This window comes from Bombina bombina, chromosome 8 (genome assembly GCF_027579735.1).
Source record: "Bombina bombina isolate aBomBom1 chromosome 8, aBomBom1.pri, whole genome shotgun sequence".
NCBI classification, from domain to species: Eukaryota; Metazoa; Chordata; class Amphibia; order Anura; family Bombinatoridae; genus Bombina; species Bombina bombina.
Genome location: NC_069506.1, coordinates 250,367,919 through 250,387,341, shown reverse-complemented (window position 1 = coordinate 250,387,341; position 19,423 = coordinate 250,367,919). Strand labels below are relative to the sequence as shown.

Here is a 19,423-nt window from a genome sequence, read left to right as displayed (position 1 = left end):
ACAAGCTATGTTCGCCGGGAACTATTCGCCGGCGAACTATTCGCGACATCACTACTAATTTATAGTATATTTATATTATTGTCAATTACATTTATCTGAGATTTCATCACATTAAACCCTATGAGCATCATGCCCCAATGTATTCAAGTAGACATTTAAATTTGTAATTTTTTTTTAATTTTTTTTTTTTATAAAGACTAAATTTAAACACACATTAGAAAAAAAAAATAATGTTAGAGATAATTTGCAACCTTGGGCAAGATTACAAGTGCAGTATTTCACACTCCCGCTAACTCTGCTAGAAATTTGCACACCTCGGTTAGCACTCATATTACAACTTGAAAGTAAACAGTTTTTCCTTTTGCGTCTACTCGATGCCCGTAAAAAGCTAGCTTCGAATAACACGCACATGATAATGTATTCTCCCATAGAAGTCAATGAAGCAAAAAAGTGGAAAAAACCCTACTCATGTGCAAACCCGATCGCATATTCTCAAGTGCGCTAACCTGACATGAAAATATGAATATTTCACATTCCAATGTTCTTCACATAGTGGATTATATATACAGTATATATATATATATATATATATATATATATATATATATTATATATATATATATATATATATATACAGACATGATTTTATATATATATATATATATATATATATATATATATAAATATATATAACACACAGAGAAAACCCAGCACTCACTTACAAGCTCTCACCTAAGATTTAAAAGTAAAACTGGAAAGGTTAGCCACTGCATCTGGCCAAATGGGACAAGCTCAGGTACCACGTCAAGGTCCTTTCCAATACCTGAGACCCTAAAACAGCCACACAATGCAAGCTTTCAAATCCAAACAAACTGAAAACAAAAAAGGGTGCACAGGAATATGTAATCATCCTAGACATATACAAAACACGGAAGGGAACTGCACTTTCATACCAGACCGGGTACACATCCTATGACCCTGCAACATGCTCAGCCCTGGTTGCCACTGGCACTCACAGGAAGCTGTGCTGTCCCCAGAGCCACAAGCAGTTAACCCCAGACAGGTCTGGGTGCAAGAACCATAGGGAAAATTACAAAACAAATTAATATAACACACAGAGAAAACTCAGCACTCACTTACAAGCTCTCAGCTAAGATTTAAAAGCAAAACTGGAAAGGTTAGTCACCGCATCTGGCCAAATGGGACAAGCTCAGGTACCACGTCAAGGTCCTTTCCAATACCTGAGACTGAGAAGAATAGATATATGCATAGGGATATCTATTTAAAAATACATAGAACATATTCTGCTATGTGCAAAATATTGAAATGCCAAATATTTACAGTAACTACATAGGGTTCAATGTACTAAATGTCAGGCGGGCAGCTTCTCAACTCGCGAAGCTGTCCGCCCGCCTTCACTACACACGGGCAGCGGATCTGTTGAAACGCTTGCCTGTATGTATCATTACACACTCATCGGAGTTTGTAATTCCTGCCCCTTCAATCGCGTGACCAATCACGCAACAGAAGGGGCTGTCAATCACCGAGAGCGAGCGTGCTCTCGGTGATTTTGCCTCGCCATCTAAGAGGTGGCGTAGGGTCTAGGAAGCAGCGGTCTGATGACCGCTGCTTCTTACATTGCGGGAAGCAGGCTCGCATATGCGAACCTGCCCAGCAAAGGCTCCGGAGCAGCTTTCGCTGCTTCGTACATGGAGCCCATAGTATAACACTTTATTAAATAAGAATATTGGATGCATATGATTTTTAATATTTACATCTACTTAACTGCAAAGGGCTCCAATGTAATTCTATATATTTATATATATTGTACCAGCACCCCTAGTTTAATAAATGTCACAGTTCTATATACTGAGATAAAATATTGTGTGTCCTATATAGGAACACACTTCTCAGTATAGTGCACGGATAAGGGTGTTTAATTAATATGCATTTGAATAAGAGAGAATATAGACCCTTATTTCTCCAGCACCCAGCTATGTCAGAAAAAATATTTTCTATTAGACAAAGAAAGATTTTGAGTCAATAATTCACATACTCTTTGAAAATGCGTAATTATAAGATTTATATATCAATATCAGCATTACAATAAATCATAAGCGTGACCCCCAAATTATAAGGCTCAAAGTCCACAACCCGGGTTGTTAATGGAAGTTAGTAAGTTAGTCCGTTAATTAACCAGTATTAAATAGATTCAAATGCCTTGGTTTGGCATATTTGTAATCCCAAAATTGGAAATCAACGTTAATGCAGGGACAGTACCAAATATTGTGCAACACTCACACAGCAGGTATAACTTGTATCTTCGCACTCCCAATGCAAATTTGTAACTGTATCACTTTCAGCAAAAATGGCAACATTTCCATACCACATTTAACTCGCTGTGACAGCTCTATGTTGCGTGTAGAGACATAATAAACAAGTACCTGCTTCCTCTGTATTTTGGTAGTGACATATCATGGTGCCATATCTACCTGCTCGTTGCTTCCAACTGTTTCGATGAAGACCGGGTTTGGAGTAATCACCTTTGCTTTTTCTTCCGCAGTTTTTCGGCTCTTTCAGTGCATCCGCACGCCTTAACTTTCAGCGGAAGTAATTCTATATATGTCTATATATATATATATATATATATATATATACATAGGCATGTATGTGTATATATGTGTATATTTGTCTATAAATACATATATACACATATAAATACATAACATTAGTACACACATATAAACACACACACACACACACACACACATATATATATATATATATATATATATATATATATATATATATATATATATACACATACATCTATAGATATGTATATGTTTGTATCTCTATGTTAAAGCCCTTGGTCTGCCTTTTTTTCCCCTAACACCTTATACCTCATATCTTTGAGCCCTTCTAATTTTTTTGTGCATTTTTATTAGATGGTTTTATTATGAGTGTAACTGTACTTTATAATGTATTTTTTTATGTGTTTTGTGCAACTCGTTTGTTTCACGAAACAGTTAAAGGGACAGTCAACACCAGAATTTATGTTGTTTTAAAAGATAGATAATCCCTTAATTACTCATTCCACAGTTTTGCATAGCCAACACAGTTATAATAATACACATTTTACCTCTCTGATTACCTTGTATCTAAGCCTCTGCAGACAGCCCTCTTATTTCAGTTCTTTTAACAGACTTGCATTTTAGCCAATCAGTGCTCACTCCTCGGTAAATATATCTATATGAAACACATGAACTAATGCCCTCTAGTTGTGAAAAACTGTCAGATGCAGAGGAGGCCTTTAAGGTCTAAGAAATTAGCATATGAACCTCCTAGGTTTAGCTTTTAACAAAGAATACCAAGAGAACAAAGCAAAATTGGTGAGAAAAGTAAATTGGAAAGTTGTTTAAAATGACATGCCCTATTTGAATCATGAAAGTATTTTTTGGACTTGACTGTCCCTTTTAACAAGAGCTCTGAGGGCACGGTTATCATTCTAGCATATTTCACAATTGCGCTCACGTGTTCTCATTTACTTTCAATTTATAATACCAGCAGTAAACCTGACACACACAAACAGCCATGATAAACCCCTTATCGCTCGTGTGTAACAGATATCTCCCCACTCATAACCTGTCCCCTTATATAGTAAATATTATTTTCAGCAACCATCCATGTTAATTTGTGTAATTGATGTGTCTATAAAAATGTTTCAAAACTAATTTAGAAAATGAAAGTAATATTTATAATATTTGATAAACTCAATTTATTTAATACATAGATTAACATCCAAATTTAATCCTAGACACTAGTCTTTAAATTAAAAATAATGAAAAAATTGTCTCTTTTAACTACAGACTGATAATGCCTGAGTATTTTTGTTACTTTGAGCAATTTCTTGTATAACCTTTAACAAACAATCACATAGATTACGAGTCTTGCGTTAGCCTTAAAAAGCAGCGTTGAGGGGTCCCAACGCTGCTTTTTAACGCCCGCTGGTATTATGATTCTGACAGGTACACGTGTACCGCTCCTTTTTTTCTGTGATTTTAGCATACCGCAAATCCCCTTATGTCAATTGCGTATCCTATCTTTTCAATGGGATTTTCCTAACGTCGGTATTACAATTGCTGGAAAAAGTGAGCTGTAGACCCTCTCCTGTCAAGACTCCTAACGCATTTAAAAGTCAGTAGTTAAGAGTTTTATGGGCTAATGCCGGAACATAAAACTCTTAACTAAAGTGCAAAAAAGTACACTAACACCCATAAACTACCTATTAACCCCTAAACCAAGCCCCCCCCCCCACATCGCAAACACAAAAATAATTTTTTTAACCCCTAATCTGCTGACCGGACATCGCCGCTACTTTAATAAATATATTAACCCCTAAACCAACGCACTCCCACCTCACAAACACTAGTTAAATTTTATTAACCCCTAATCTGCCATCCCTAACATCGCCGACACCTACCTACATTTATTAACCCCTAATCTGCCGTCCCCAATGTTGCCGTTACATATTAAATGTATTAACCCCTAAATCTAAGTCTAACCCTAAACCTAACCCCCCTTAACTTAAATATAATTTAAATAAATCTAAATAAAATTACTATTATTAATTAAATTATTCCTATTTAAAACTAAATATTTACCTATAAAATAAACCCTAAGATAGCTACAATATAATTAATAATTACATTGTAGTTATTTTAGGATTTATTTTTATTTTACAGGCAACTTTGTATTTATTTTAACTAGGTAGAATAGTTATTAAATAGTTATTAACTATTTAATAACTACCTAGCTAAAATAAAGACAAAATTACTTGTAAAATAAAACCTGACCTAAGTAACAATTACACCTAACCACTACACTATAATTAAATAAATTACCTAAACTAACTACAATTAAATACAATTAAATTAAATAAAGTACGATAAACAACAAACACTAAATTACAGAAAATAAAAAAATAATTAAATTTTTTTAAACTAATTACACCTAATCTAATCCCCCTAATAAAATAAAATAAAAAAGCCCCCCAAAATAATAAAATTCCCTACCCTATACTAAATTACAAATAGCCCTTAAAAGGGCCTTTTGCGGGGCATTGCCCCAAAGTAATCAGCTTTTTTACCTGTAAAAAAAATACAATACCCCCCCAACATTAAAACCCACCACCCACACACCCAACCCTACTCTAACACCCACCCAATCCCCCCTTAATAAAACCTAACACTAACCCCTTGAAGATCACCCTACCTTGAGACATCTTCACCCAGTCGTGCACAAGTGGTCCTCCAGAGGGGCAGAAGTCTTCATCCAGGTGGCATCTTCTATCTTCATCCTTCCGGCGCGGAGCGGGTCCATCTTCAATCCAGCCGACGCAGAGCATCCTCTTCCAACGACGTCCAAACGAAGAATGAAGGTTCCTTTAAATGACGTCCCTTCAATTCCGATTGGCTGATAGAATTCTATCAGCCAATCAGAATTAAGGTAGGAAAAATCCTATTGGCTGATGCAATCAGCCAATAGAATTGAGCTTGCATTCTATTGGCTGATTGGAACAGCCAATAGAATGTGAGCTCAATCCTATTGGCTGATTGGGTCAGCCAATAGGATTGAACTTCAATTCTATTGGCTGATTGCATCAGCCAATAGGATTTTTTCTACTTTAATTCCGATTGGCTGATAGAATTGGCTGATATTAACTCTTTTGAGTGCTAACACCACGCAAGTTAAATTAACAGTGTTCCTATTCTTGTGCTTATATTACAAGTTGAAAGTAAAAAGTTTGAACAAAGTATGAACAAAGACTCAGGGGGCGTTAATATCTGGAAGTTGGATATCTATAAACTTGTAATATGTGTGATGTTTAGAGCGGTCGCTATATCCATTGAAAATTTAAGGCACACTAAAGGTATGTCGGCCGCACTAAACATTCTCTGGTAATTCTGTTTTACCATGGACTTGTAATACTGGATTGTGTGCTAATCTTAGCACGGTCCAGCAGTATTGATAGTGCACCACTTGTAATCTAGGCCTTTATTGTTTAAGAATGCTTTGAAATTATATTAATTACAGATCATTTAATTAGAGGTTCATACAATCTCAAATTACATTTCTGAATGTAAGGAGAAACACCTAGGTCTACATCAGGAGAGAGAATGCGAACTGCTCAGGCTAATTGAATTTTTGCCAATCTTTTACATGATGACAAATCTATTATCCATGTAATGAGATCTATTGCAGTATGTGAATTGCACTCTCTATAGTTGCTATAAAAAATATATCAGTTTTTGTAGCTTTTTGTTATTGCCTCAAGGTACTAAAATATTTAGTTTTATGGTATGTGCCTGAGACACAGGAAATGTTTTATATCTATTTCCGTATTAATCTTTCAATAAAACTTTGGACTTTTAATTACCGGTACCTGTTTTAAAGAATCTGCTAGAATCTTCTTTGTTTGTGTATAATAAAATTTATAACATGATAAAATTGTTCAGTTTTGTTATTACATTTATAAATATACACCTAGATTTGGAGTTTTGCGTTAGAAGGGGTGGGTTAGCTACGCATGCTTTTTTTTCCCCGCACCTTTTAAATATTGCTGGTATTTAGAGTTCACAGAAGGGCTGCGTTAGGCTCCAAAAAAGGAGCGTAGAGCATAATTTACTGCCACTGCAACTCTAAATACCAGCGGTGCTTACAGACGCGGCCAGCTTAAAAAACGTGCTCGTGCACGATTCCCCCATAGGAAACAATGGGGCAGTTTGAGCTGAAAAATAACCTAACACCTGCAAAAAAGCAGCGTTCAACTCCTAACGCGGCCCCATTGTTTCCTAATCGGATTGAACTTGAATCTGATTGGCTGATTCCATCAGCCAATCAGATTTTTCCTACCTTAATTCCGATTGGCTGATAGAATCCTATCAGCCAATCGGAATTCGAGGGACGCCATCTTGGATGACGTCCCTTAAAGGAACCTTCATTCTGTTTTAGGACGTCGGAAGAAGAGGATGGATCCGCGCCGGAGGTCTTGAAGATGGAGCCGCTCGTTATCGGATGGAAGAAGATAGAAGATGCCGCTTGGATGAAGATGTCTACCGGTCCGGATCTCCTCTTCTGCCCGGATAGGATGAAGACTTCTGCCTGATGATGGACTTCTTCATTCGCCGCTTGGATCAAGACTTCAGCCAGAGGATGGACGTCTTCAGCCCCCGCTTGGGCTTGGATCAAGACATCGGAACCTGGACGGATCGGTGATACCCGGCGTGGTGAAGATAAGGTAGGAAGATCTTCAGGGGCTTAGTGTTAGGTTTATTTAAGGGGGTTTGGGTTAGGTTAGGGGTATGTGGGTGGTGGGTTGTAATGTTGGGGGGGGGTATTGTGTTTATTTTTACAGGCAAAAGAGCTGTTTTCTTTGGGGCATGCCCCGCAAAATGCCCTTTTAAGGGCTGGTAAGGTAAAAGAGCTTTTCAATTTTAATTTTAGAATAGGGTAGGGCATTTTTTTTATTTTGGGGGGCTTTGTTATTTTATTAGGGGGCTTAGAGTAGGTGTAATTAGCTTAAAATTGTTGTAATATTTTTCTTATGTTTGTAAATATTTTTTTTATTTTTTGTAACTTAGTTCTTTTTTATTTGTTGTACTTTAGTTAGTTTATTTAATTGTATTTATTTGTAGGTATTGTATTTAATTAATTTATTGATAGTGTAGTGTTAGGTTTAATTGTAGATAATTGTAGGTATTGTATTTAATTAATTTATTGATAGTGTAGTGTTAGGTTTAATTGTAACTTAGGTTAGGATTTATTTTACAGGTAATTTTGTAATTATTTTAACTAGGTAACTATTAAATAGTTATTAACTATTTAATAGCTATTGTACCTGGTTAAAAATAAATATTAATCCTAAAATAGCTACAGTATAATTATAATTTATATTGTAGCTATATTAGGATTTATTTTACAGGTAAGTATTTAGCTTTAAATAGGAATAATGTATTTAATAAGAGTTCATTTATTTTGTTAGATTTAAATTATATTTAACTTAGGGGGTGTTAGGGTTAGAGTTAGCTTTAGGGGTTAATACATTTATTAGAGTAGCGGTAAGGTCCGGTCAGCAGATTAGGGGTTAATAATTGAAGTTAGGTGTTGGCGATGTTAGGGAGGACAGATTAGGGGTTACTACTATTTATGATAGGGTTATTGAGGCGGCAGTGAGGCGGATTAGGGGTTAATAACTTTATTATAGTAGCGGTGAGGTCCGGTCGGCAGATTAGGGGTTAATAATTGTAGGTAAGGTAGCACCGATGTTGGGGGGGCAGATTAGGGGTTAATAAATATAATATAGGGGGCGGCGGTGTTAGGGGCAGCAGATTAGGGGTATAAGTATAACGTAGGTGGCGGCGGTGTGCGGTCGGCAGATTAGGGGTTAAAAAAATTTAATAGAGTGGCGGCGATGTGGGGGGACCTCGGTTTAGGGGTACATAGGTAGTTTATGGGTGTTAGTGTACTGTAGAGCACAGTAGTTAAGAGCTTTATGAACCGGTGTTAGCCCAGAAAGCTCTTAACTCCTGGCTTTTTTCTGCGGCTGGAGTTTTGTTGTTAGATTTCTAACGCTCACTTCAGCCAAGACTCTAAATACCAGCGTTAGAAAGATCCCATTGAAAAGATAGGATACGCAAATGGCGTAGGGGGATCTGCGGTATGGAAAAGTTGCGGCTGGAAAGTGAGTGTTAGACCCTTTAATGACTGACTCTAAATACCAGCGGGCGGTAAAACCCAGCCTTAGGACCCTCTAACGCTGGTTTTGACAGCTAACGCAGAACTCAAAATCTAGGCGATAGTATTTTTTAATTACAAACAATCCAATGTTAATTATTAAAAAAAACCATAAGGGTCTCCTATTTTAAATAAATTTAAACCATCAAGCAAAGTTAATCTAATCATATTTTTTAATAATAAAAGTGTTTGAGATTACAAAATACTCAGACTTTGCATACTTACACTGAACAGGAAGATTTATTGTTGTAGAACTTCCTTCTCCAACTTCATTTATGGCAGAGCAGTAATAGCTTTCTTTCTCCCAGCTCACATTTTTTAGAATTATTTTATTATTATGCTCTTGCAGTTTATCAGGGATATGGTCTATGACTTTGTACCATATGTAATTCTTTACTTTAGGGTTACCATTACTATTACATGTCATTGTTACATCATCTCCTTCTTTAATCTTCTCACTAATAATTACAATCGTTGTATCCTTTGGAGAATCTATGAAGAGAATTTATTTTATTTTACAATTAAAATGAAATATAAATAAAAAATATACTCATTTACATAAAAGAAGCAGAAATTGATGGTTTCTGCATTTTTTGATTTAATAATCTAAATATGAATCAACAAGTCGATCACAATCCTTTAGATTGGAATATCAAATGATATACAAAAATCCCCCTACACTTAAAGGGACGTGAAACACAAAACTTTTTTTTCATGATTTAGATAGGGAAAAAAATGTGTTTGTTAGAACTGAAGCTATTAAAAAAGGTTGAAAGCCAAAACTTTAAAACTAATCCAAATGAAATCAAGTAGATTACACTGTTCACAATCAAGACAATTTAAATGGATTATTTGATTTATCATATTTTATTTGATTTATCTATTTGTTTATGGGTCATTGCCCACCACAGACAATAATAAATGATTTTGCTCTGCCTTGTAAAACATTACACCCATGAATGATATCCCTATAGGTCACCACAAACGTATGTTGTGCTCTCACAAATCAGCATATATTTTTCAACAAACAGCATAGCAGAATTTTCTGTCTTCCAAAAATATCAAGAAATCATTCTGACACCACTGCAAACCATCAAATAACACCCTATTACACCTATTACACATTTTTTAAAAATCATTTTTTTTTTTTGCCAAAAGATTGTAAACATCATGACATTTAAAGCCAGGTTACAAATGAAGTGCTAAATTTCGCTTTCTTGAAAGCGATATTAGTGCTCGACTTAGTAATAACAGCACACGCTGGAAAGCATTGCGCTGACAAGAGTGTGCTCCCAAAGGCTCAAATGGGAGCCTCGGTCTCATGCTATGAAACATGGCATGAGAATTTGTGCAGCGCAGGGGGTAAGTAGCGCAGCAATAGCAGCAAATTGTAAACATATATGTATAGGACTATATACATATATATTTATGTGTTAATATTTGTATATACACATATTAACACATAAATATATACTGTATGTAACCTTATACATATATATTTACTGGGAACACACAGTTCCCATAGACCACAATGTAAAAGCACTTTTCAGTGCCATTTGTTTCTAACACCAAATAGCAGCCACATTTAAAGACTCCAAACTGCCTAATACAGTTATTTTTAATAAAAAAATGCTACATTTTTTTAAAATAAATACTATAATGTCCTCTATTGTGAGGGCATTTGGGGCACTTTTAAAAAATGAACCAGAGATCTAATCTCTGGTTAATTTCAGAGTGCTAATTGACACTGTGAGCTTGTGATAGCAATAACCAGCCATTTGTAATGGCTGGTAATGTATCGTTTGCCACAAACGGACAAATGTATTACTCCACTTGTAATGGCTGGTAATGTATCGGTCGCCACAAACGGACAAATGTATTACTCCACTTGTAATGGCTGGTAATGTATCGTTTGCCACAAACGGACAAATGTATTACTCCACTTGTAATGGCTGGTAATGTATCGGTCGCCACAAACAGACAAATTTACCACTCCACTTGTAATCTAGCCCTTAGTATTTACTGGTAGCATAATGGACAAATAATTTCTTATTGTTAGAGACAAAAGACACTGTCTTAATAGCTTACATTTAATTTGTAAGGTCTGTACAGTATATGTTTCCTGTCCAGTTGGATATACAGTTGTGCACATCAGAGGTATATTATTGTCCTTATAGGATGGAACAAATGAAAGCTCTGAAACAACTTGCCAGTCCCCTGTTAGATCTTCATGTCGCTCACTGCCTTGACCAGTCATATTCCATTTCAGAGAAGGAGGGTTTGAGGGACATGTGTGCTTTACAGAGCAGGAGATAGTCGCAGGAATTCCTTCTGTAAGGTTCTCAGGCACATGCAGTAATGGTTTATCTGGAGTCTCTGAGAGAAACAGTAAAAATATGATTTTAAAAATAAATGAAAAACATCAAACTAAAATAGAAATATGGAGGGTGTAACGAAAACAGAAGTTATGCACAACTGTCATTTCTGGCAAAAGCTGACTTTTAGAGCATGAAATTTAAAAGCTGTACTACTGCTTTAAAAAAAAAAAAGGTATTGGGAATACAAGTGAAAGACTCTTTAAATCACTTCACATATTACTCTAAGCAAGATGAGCAATTCAGACCTCAATCACAATCTTTCTGATATTGGATGATATGAGCAAAACTTTTTTTTGAGTGATCATAGTCCCAAATTAATTTGGCAGCCAAAAGGCCACAAGCACAAACACATGTTTAACTAAAATCCTCATGAAATTTATTTTTGTTTGTTAAGTCGTTATTGGGTTAAAAACTGGGAATCCATATTGAAACTAACAAAAACAACAGCCATTTTACAACTTTAAAATTTAAATTACAAGTGTTTTGAAATAATACCCTTTGTACAGTGTTTAAAGGAAATACTAACTTACAGGTGTAAAATGTAACTTTCTTTCCAATGGCATGGAGAGTCAACAAATCCATTCAATTACTAGTGGGAAATCAACTCATGGCCACCAGGTGGAGGCAAAGAACACAATGAAAGGAGAGAGTAAGCGCTATAAGCTTAAAAGGCACAGGACTGGATGATTGCTAAATACTATAAAATTGTTTTAAAAATGTTTAATACATATAATATATATAACAATACTGCAACAATGTAGAAAAGATTATGTGCATGGATCCATGACTGTAGCTTAAAAACATACAAACATTATATAGATATATAGAAATGTATATAATAATGCTGTGTTCTAAAAGTAAACCAGACGTTAAACCAACTTGTGGTTGATAATGGTGATAAATGTGAATGATGGATAAAATCCAGTAGAATCACAATAAAAATCTAAAAATGTTCACAACAATGTTTACAACAAAGATAAAACCTGTGATGTGGTTTAAAAGAACGTGATCAAAAAGGTATGTGAGGTCCAAATTTTTTTTGGATAGTGCAAAAAATGAATATAAAATGAAAAATGTGGTACATTCAAGAGTTTCTGATACAAAGTCAAATTGTGATGAATCCTCCAATTGTGTCGTGAAGAAGTGCTAGGTGTAAAGGGTAAATCCAAAAACCAATGTCAATTATCAGGTGACCGAGTGGAACAGTAATCGGCCAATTGTATCAAATGTAAAAATTAAAAAATGATTGTAATAAATGTGATCACATAAAAAAGTTGAAAAAATGGGAGACAAAAAGAGAGGAAAAAAGGGTGCAATGGTTATACAATATCTATCCAGATGAGTGTCCATGTGTTAGGTATCCATGATGGTAGACAAAACAAAAATGTGATAATAAATGGAAGTGTGAAAATAATTAGTAAAAATAAAATATAAAAATATATAAAAGATGTATTAAAAAAAAATGATAAAAATGCAAAAAGCCTGTGGAAAAAAAGAAAGAAACAATAGTGCAAAACTGTTTGTACACAGTAAAAGACAATTAAAAATAAGCTCACCAGTATGTCAATGCATTTCGGCCTGGATTAAGCCTTTCTCAAGTAATTTTTTTCACACTTCCATTTATTATCACATTTTTGTTTTGTCTACCATCATGGATACCTAACACATGGGCACTCATCTGGATAAATATTGTATAACCATTGCACCATTTTTTTCCTCTCTTTCTGTCTCCCATTTTTTAAACTTTTTTATGTGATCACATTTATTACAATCATTTTAAAATTTTTACATTTGATACAATTGGCCAATTACTGTTCCACTCGGTCACCTGATAATTGACATTGGTTTTTGGATTTACCTTTTACACCTAGCACTTCTTCACGACACCATTGGAGGATTCATCACAAATTGACTTTGTATCAGAAACTCTTGAATGTACCACATGTTTCATTTTATATTCAGTTTTTGCACTATCCAAAAAAAATTTGGACCTCACATACCAATTTGATCACGTTCTTTTAAACCACATCACAGGTTTTATCTTTGTTGTGAACATTTTTCGATTTTTATTGTGATTCTACTGGATTTTATCCATCATTCGCATTTATCACCATTATCAACCACAAGTTGGTTTAACGTCTGGTTTACTTTTAGAACACAGCATTATTTTATACATTTCTATATATCTATATAATGTTTGTATGTTTTTAAGCTACAGTCATGGATCCATGCACATAATCTTTTCTACATTGTTGCAGTATTGTTATATATATTATATGTATTAAACATTTTTAAAACAATTTTGTAGTATTTAGCAATCATCCAGTCCTGTGCCTTTTAAGCTTATAGCGCTTACTCTCTCCTTTCATTGTATTCCATCCTCTGTTAGCCCGCTAGGAGACTAACCTGTGAGTAAGCTTAAGGCCAAATATCTATTAGCACTTAGTCCACTCCTACTTACACTGGCGGCAAAGAACACCCCAGCAAAGCCTTAAGTATCCTCCCATTACCCACAACCCCCAGTCATTCTTTGCCTGCGTAACATTGTAGGTGATGTGCGAAGGTGTCTGAAGAAATCAAGTTGTTAATCCTTTAATAGGTACGTTTCCCTGCAAGCAATGATTGTGGTTATGCTGTGTTCATGTAATTCTCTTTAGTAAGAGTAATGGTGGCTTTTAGCAGCTGTTAGATGGCAAGGTGGTCTTTGCTTACCTTCCAACTTTTTTGCTACCCCTATAAAGAAAACCAGGGTTGGTTACTCTGTTTTTTCTTTATCTACAGGTCTATGTCAGTGAGGATTCTGTCACACCTGTTTGCTGTACCTGCCCTACAGCGGATCCACAGGTAAGTGCTTTTACCTTCTAGGTGAGAAGTAGTTTCTTGATAAAAAAAAAACAGGATACTTAAAGAACAAGGTGGATCCTTATGGGACTGAATAACCATTTTAAAAGTTGGGGATTTATTGGGCAGCAGTTCAGGGCACTGTTCTGCCATGTGAAGGCTTTTTTTGTTTTGACTATGGGGATTTGTTTGCACAAATGTTACCTTTTATTTTGTTTGGGTAATATCTCTTTAAGAAAATTGTTGGACCACACCTTACTTTTGAATTTGCGATCATGTGACCGCTCAGTTACTTCCTAAGTGCTGAACTATTCTGGCTGTTTGGAAGCAAGGATTTTCAATGAATCAGAGTGGTTTTTCTGCCATGGGATTGTTTTTCCTGCCTGTCGCTTTTTTCTGATGGTTGCAGCTTTCTAGGATTTGCAGTTTGAACAGGATTGTTTTATCAGCTGGTGTGGATTGGATTTCTTGTTACAGGTTGGGCGAGTCTCTCCAGCGTTGTTGGGGTGTAGAGGTGCAGGTTTCAATAATTATTTATCCATGCTTAGAATTGTATTCTAATTTTTTATATTGAAATTGGAATATAAGGGAAATAAAGGGCTTTTTATTTACTATGGAAGCCGATCCCAAGCTTTCTCTGTCATTTGATAAATGTTTTTATTGTGCTGATGCCCAGGTTATACCTCCTGTGCAATTTTGTTCCTCTTGCCTTAATAAAGTTTTTATTATCTAAGGATAAGGATTCCTTATCTGAACCTTCTTTTTCTCAAGATAATACTGTTCAGGGGTTGTCTCATATTTTTGCTAACATGTCCCAGTTTTTAAAATATTCAAATGCAGTGCCCTGCGGTTCCTCTCAGTCAGTCTCTGAGAGTGTTTGTTTGCCTAAGGATTGCCAGTTGATTTCTGCAGTTTCTGCAGCCCTAAGTGCTTTAACTAGTTCTGGTAAAAGAATGAAGGAATCTAAGAACATATGGGTTCTGATTCCGCCAAGACTGATTTGGTTAGTCTTTCTCAGTTATCTAGCAAGGATCATTCCTCTGCAGCTTCTGATTCAGAATCTGCAGCTCCTAGTACAATAGATCCTGAGGAGAATTCTCCATTTAATTTTGAAGGAGATTTTAGCTACTTTGGATAACTCTGAAACTGTTGCAAAGGTCCCTAAAAAAGGCTAATAAACTGAATAGATGGTTTTGATGTCAAACCTAAATCTGTGGAGGTTTTCCCTGCTCCAGATTGCATGTCTGACATTATATCTCAGGAATGGGAGAAGCCTGGTGTTCCTTTTATAAGCTGGGTGTTCCTTTTAACCCATCTCCTATGTTTAAAAAGATGTTTCCTGTGACTGATTCAGTGCGAGACTATTCCGCTTGAGGATAGTTCCTCTTTTAGGGACCCTATGGATAAGAAACTGAAAAATGTTTCTTCATCGGGGTTTGCAGTGCAACCAGTTGCTAGTATTGCGACAGTTGCTGGTGCAGCCTCTTATTGGTGGGACTCTTTGTCTGATCTAGTTTCAGAAGAGACTACTATAGAGGAGATCCAGGATAGGATCAATGCTCTAAAGCTGGCTAATACTTTTATCTGTGATGCCAGTATGCAAGTTGTTAAGCTAGGAGCCAGGATTTCTAGTATTGCGATACTAGCCCGCAGAGCCCTTTGATTAAAGTTTTGGTCTGCAGATGTGGCTTTTAAATCCAAGCTTCTGTATTTACCTTTTAAGGGTAAAACTTTATTTGGTCCTGGTCTGGTAGAGATAATTTCCATGGGTACTGGTTGGAAAGGGAGTTTTTTTTACCACAGGATAAGAGGAATAGACAAAAGGGTCGTCAGATTCAAATTTTTGTTCCTTTTGTAACTTCAAGGAACAGCCCTGGATCAAGGGAAAGTAACTTTTTTTTCATCAGGCTTGGATTTGCGACATTCCATATCCTTGGGCAGTGGCTTAAACTGCATTAGGGATTTGTCCTCTCTGGGAGTAATTATCCCAGTTTCTCTAGCAGAACAGGCTCAGGTATTTTGCTCAAATCTTTTTGTAGTTCCCAAAAAGGAACTTTTCGACCCATTATAGAATTAAATTCTCTCAACAAGTTTCTCAAGGTCCCGTCCTTAAAATGGAGACTTTTTGTTCTATTCTCCCTCTGGTTCAGGAGGGTCAGTTTATGACCACTATAGACCTAAAGGATGCGTATCTTCATGTGCCTATCAACAGGGAACATTTCAAATTCCTGAGGTTCACTTTTTGGATTGATATTTCCAATTTGTAGCCCTGCCTTTCTGCCTCGCAGCTGCTCCTCAAATCTTTACAAAGGTTCTAGGGGCTCTTTTGGCTGTGGCCAGATCTCTAGGGATTGTGGTGGCTCCTTACATGGATGATATCTCATATCTCGGTCCAGGCGCCATCTTTTCAGTTAGCAAGATCTCATACAGATTTTCTGTTAGCTATTCTCTGCTCTCACGGGTGGAAGGTGAATCTAGGGAAAAGTTAATTGGTGACAAGTACCAGGGTATGTTTTCTGAGGATAATCTTAGACTCAGTATTTATAAAGATTTATTTGACGGAGGTCAGAAAAGTCAAGCTTCTGGAGGCCTGTCATTCTCTTCATTCCTCTGTTCGTCCATCAGTAGCTGTATGCATGGAAGTAATAGGACTTATGGTGCATCCATAGATGTTATTCCATTTGCCCACCTCCCTTTGAGCCTTCTACAGTTATGTATGCTCAATCAATGGAGTCCACTCGGATCTCTTTCAGAGGATAGTTTTAGACTCTCAGACAAGGTAGTCTCTGTTTTGGTGGATCTCGCAGGACCTTTTGTCTAAGGGCACTTGTTTCCTGAGACCTTCTTGAGAGATTGTGACCATGGATGCCAACCTGTTAGGCTGGGGAGCAGTTTGGGGTCCCTAAAAGCTCAGGGACTTTTGGACTTAGGAGGAGTCTGCCCTTCCTATAAATATCCTAGAATTGAGAGCAATTATTTATGCTCTATTAGTATGGCCTCAACTGAGTTTTAGTCGGGTTTATCAGATTTCAATCGGACAACATCTCTTCGGTGGCATATATCAACCACCAAGGAGGAACTTGGAGCATGTTAGCTATGAATGAGGTGACTCAGTGGGCAGAGTCTCACAATTGTCATCTCTCTGCCATTCATATTGCAGGGGTGGAAAACTGGGAAGCGGATTATCTGAGCAGGCAGACTTTTCATCCAGGGGAATGGGCTCTCCATCCGGAAGTTTTCTTGATTTTATCCCTCTAGTGGGGAGTTCTGGAGCTGGATCTGGTCTCGTCTAAACACCAAGCTTCCAAGATATTGAGCAAAATCAGGAGATCCTCAAGCAGCTCTGGTAGATGCCCTGGCAGTGCCATGGGATTTTGGTCTAATTTATCTGTTTCTTCCGGTTGCCCTCCTTCCTCAGGTGATAGCTTGTATCAAACAGGAGCAGGTTTCAGTGATTCTACTAGCGCCAGTGTAGCCTTGCAGAACTTGGTTTGCGGACCTAGTGAGGTTGTCATCATTTCTCCAGTGGAAATTGCCTCTGAGGAAGGATCTTCTACTTCAGGGTTCCTTCCTCCATTGCAACTTAGTGTCTCTGAAGCTGACTGCTTGGAGATTGAACACTTAGTCTTGTCCTGATGAGGTTTTTCTGTGAAGGTTATTGAGACTATGTTTCAAGCTTGTAAGCCTGTTCCTCGCAATATTTATTATAAGGTATGGCATAGATGCCTTCATTGGTACGGATCAAGGGGTTTTTCTTGGATTCAGGTGAGAATTCCCCATATTCTGTCTTTTCTTCAGGAGGGCCTGGAGAAGGGTTTATCAGTCAGTACCCTTAAGAGTCAGATTTCAGCTCTGTCGATTCTTCTGCAGAAGCGTCTGGAAATTTTTGTCAGATGTTCAATCTTTAGTCCAGGCTTTGGTTAGAATCAGGCCTGTGTTTAGGTCTATTGCTCCTCCTTGGAATCTTAATCTGGTTCTTAAAGTTCTGCAGCAGGCTCAATTTGAGCCTATGCATTCTGTTGATATCAAGTTATTGTCCTGGAAAGTTTTGTTTCTGCTGGCAATTTCCTTTGCCCGTAGAGTTTCAAAGCTTTCGGCTCTACAGAGTGATTCTCCTTACCTTATTCTTATTAACGCAATATGAACTAAGAAAATGTTGTTCTTTCATTTTGTCTTAATCCTTCCTCTAAGAAGGAGCGGTTATTGCATATTCTGGATGTTGTGCGTGCTTTAAAATTCTTTTTACAATCTTCTGCTATTTTTGTTGTCTTTTCAGGTAAACAGAGGTCAGAAGGCCTCTTCTTCCACCCTCTCCTTCTGGTTGAGAAGTGTTATTTGATTGGCTTATGAGACAGCTGGACAGCAGCCTCCAGAGAAAATTATGGCTCACTCCACTAGGGCTTTTTGTAATTTTTCTAAACCTTGGGCACCTCAATACCCTTTGTGTCTTCTTCTCTTTCAATTATTCCTTTGCTGAATAAATGTGGGTAATGGAAAGATACTTAAGGCTTTGCTGGGGTGTTCTTTGCCTCTACCTGGTGGCCAGGAGTTGAATTCCCACTAGTAATTGAATGGATTCCTGGACTCTCAATGCCAGGAAAGAAAATAATTTATCAGGTAAGTATAAATTATGTTTTTTTATCCTAATCCATCATGATAACTGGTTAACAATCTGGATGTTTGTACATTTGTAGTGTAATTTTGTGTATCTTTTTGGGATACGGATTCTTGTACAGTCATCAATAGAGTGAGGAAATTCAGTGAGTTAGTCTGAGTAGAGACTCTTGTTTTGTACATAGAAGAGTAGCTGGTGCCATCAGGTAGATGCTATGGCTTATGAAAAGCCACATGAACAGGTACAACCACAGTTAAGGCTGAGGAAAGGCTGAAGGAACAGGTGAAACTACAGGTAAATTGAATGCAAGGCACAGGTGAGGACATAGCTAAGGCCACAGGAACAGATGAGGACATAGCTAAGGCCAAAGCAAGATTACAGGGACAAGTGCAGGTACAAGGTTCTGTTAGCACAGGTGCAGGGTCAGGTACCACAGTTGCAGTTTCAGGTACAGGCTCAAATAGTACAGGTGCAGAGTCAGGTACAGGCTCAGAGGATGATTATTGTCATTGAACTGATAAGTCCCTACTAGGCCTCCTTCCAGTAACCTAGGTGTCGGTTTTCTGAGTATATTGATTTGAAAAGCACTGACAAGAACATGAACCTCAGAGACAGATTCTCATTCTCTTTTCTTCAGGACCATAACCATGCCAGTCTACAAAGTACTAAAGAGTACCATCCACTCTGTGAGAATCAATAATTTTATTTATTCTTGACTATGGATTTTTATAAGGTTCGGAACAATTCTGTGGGATGAATATTGATTGGAGCAGAGAGAAATCAAAAGGTTTTG

General features: G+C 36.8%; 1 protein-coding gene across 2 annotated transcripts in view; it reads right to left on the bottom strand.

Moving 5' to 3' along the window:
* Nucleotides 1–19,423, bottom strand: part of LOC128639092 (B-cell receptor CD22) — a 256,771-nt gene that overhangs the window by 80,068 nt on the left and 157,280 nt on the right. For both annotated transcript variants that reach the window (XM_053691241.1, XM_053691242.1), the window contains exons 4-5: nt 10,885–11,172; nt 9,022–9,288 (exon numbers count right to left, since the gene is read on the bottom strand). In XM_053691241.1, coding sequence (XP_053547216.1) covers nt 9,022–9,288; nt 10,885–11,172 — 555 coding nt within the window. The remainder of the gene's footprint in view (nt 1–9,021; nt 9,289–10,884; nt 11,173–19,423) is intronic.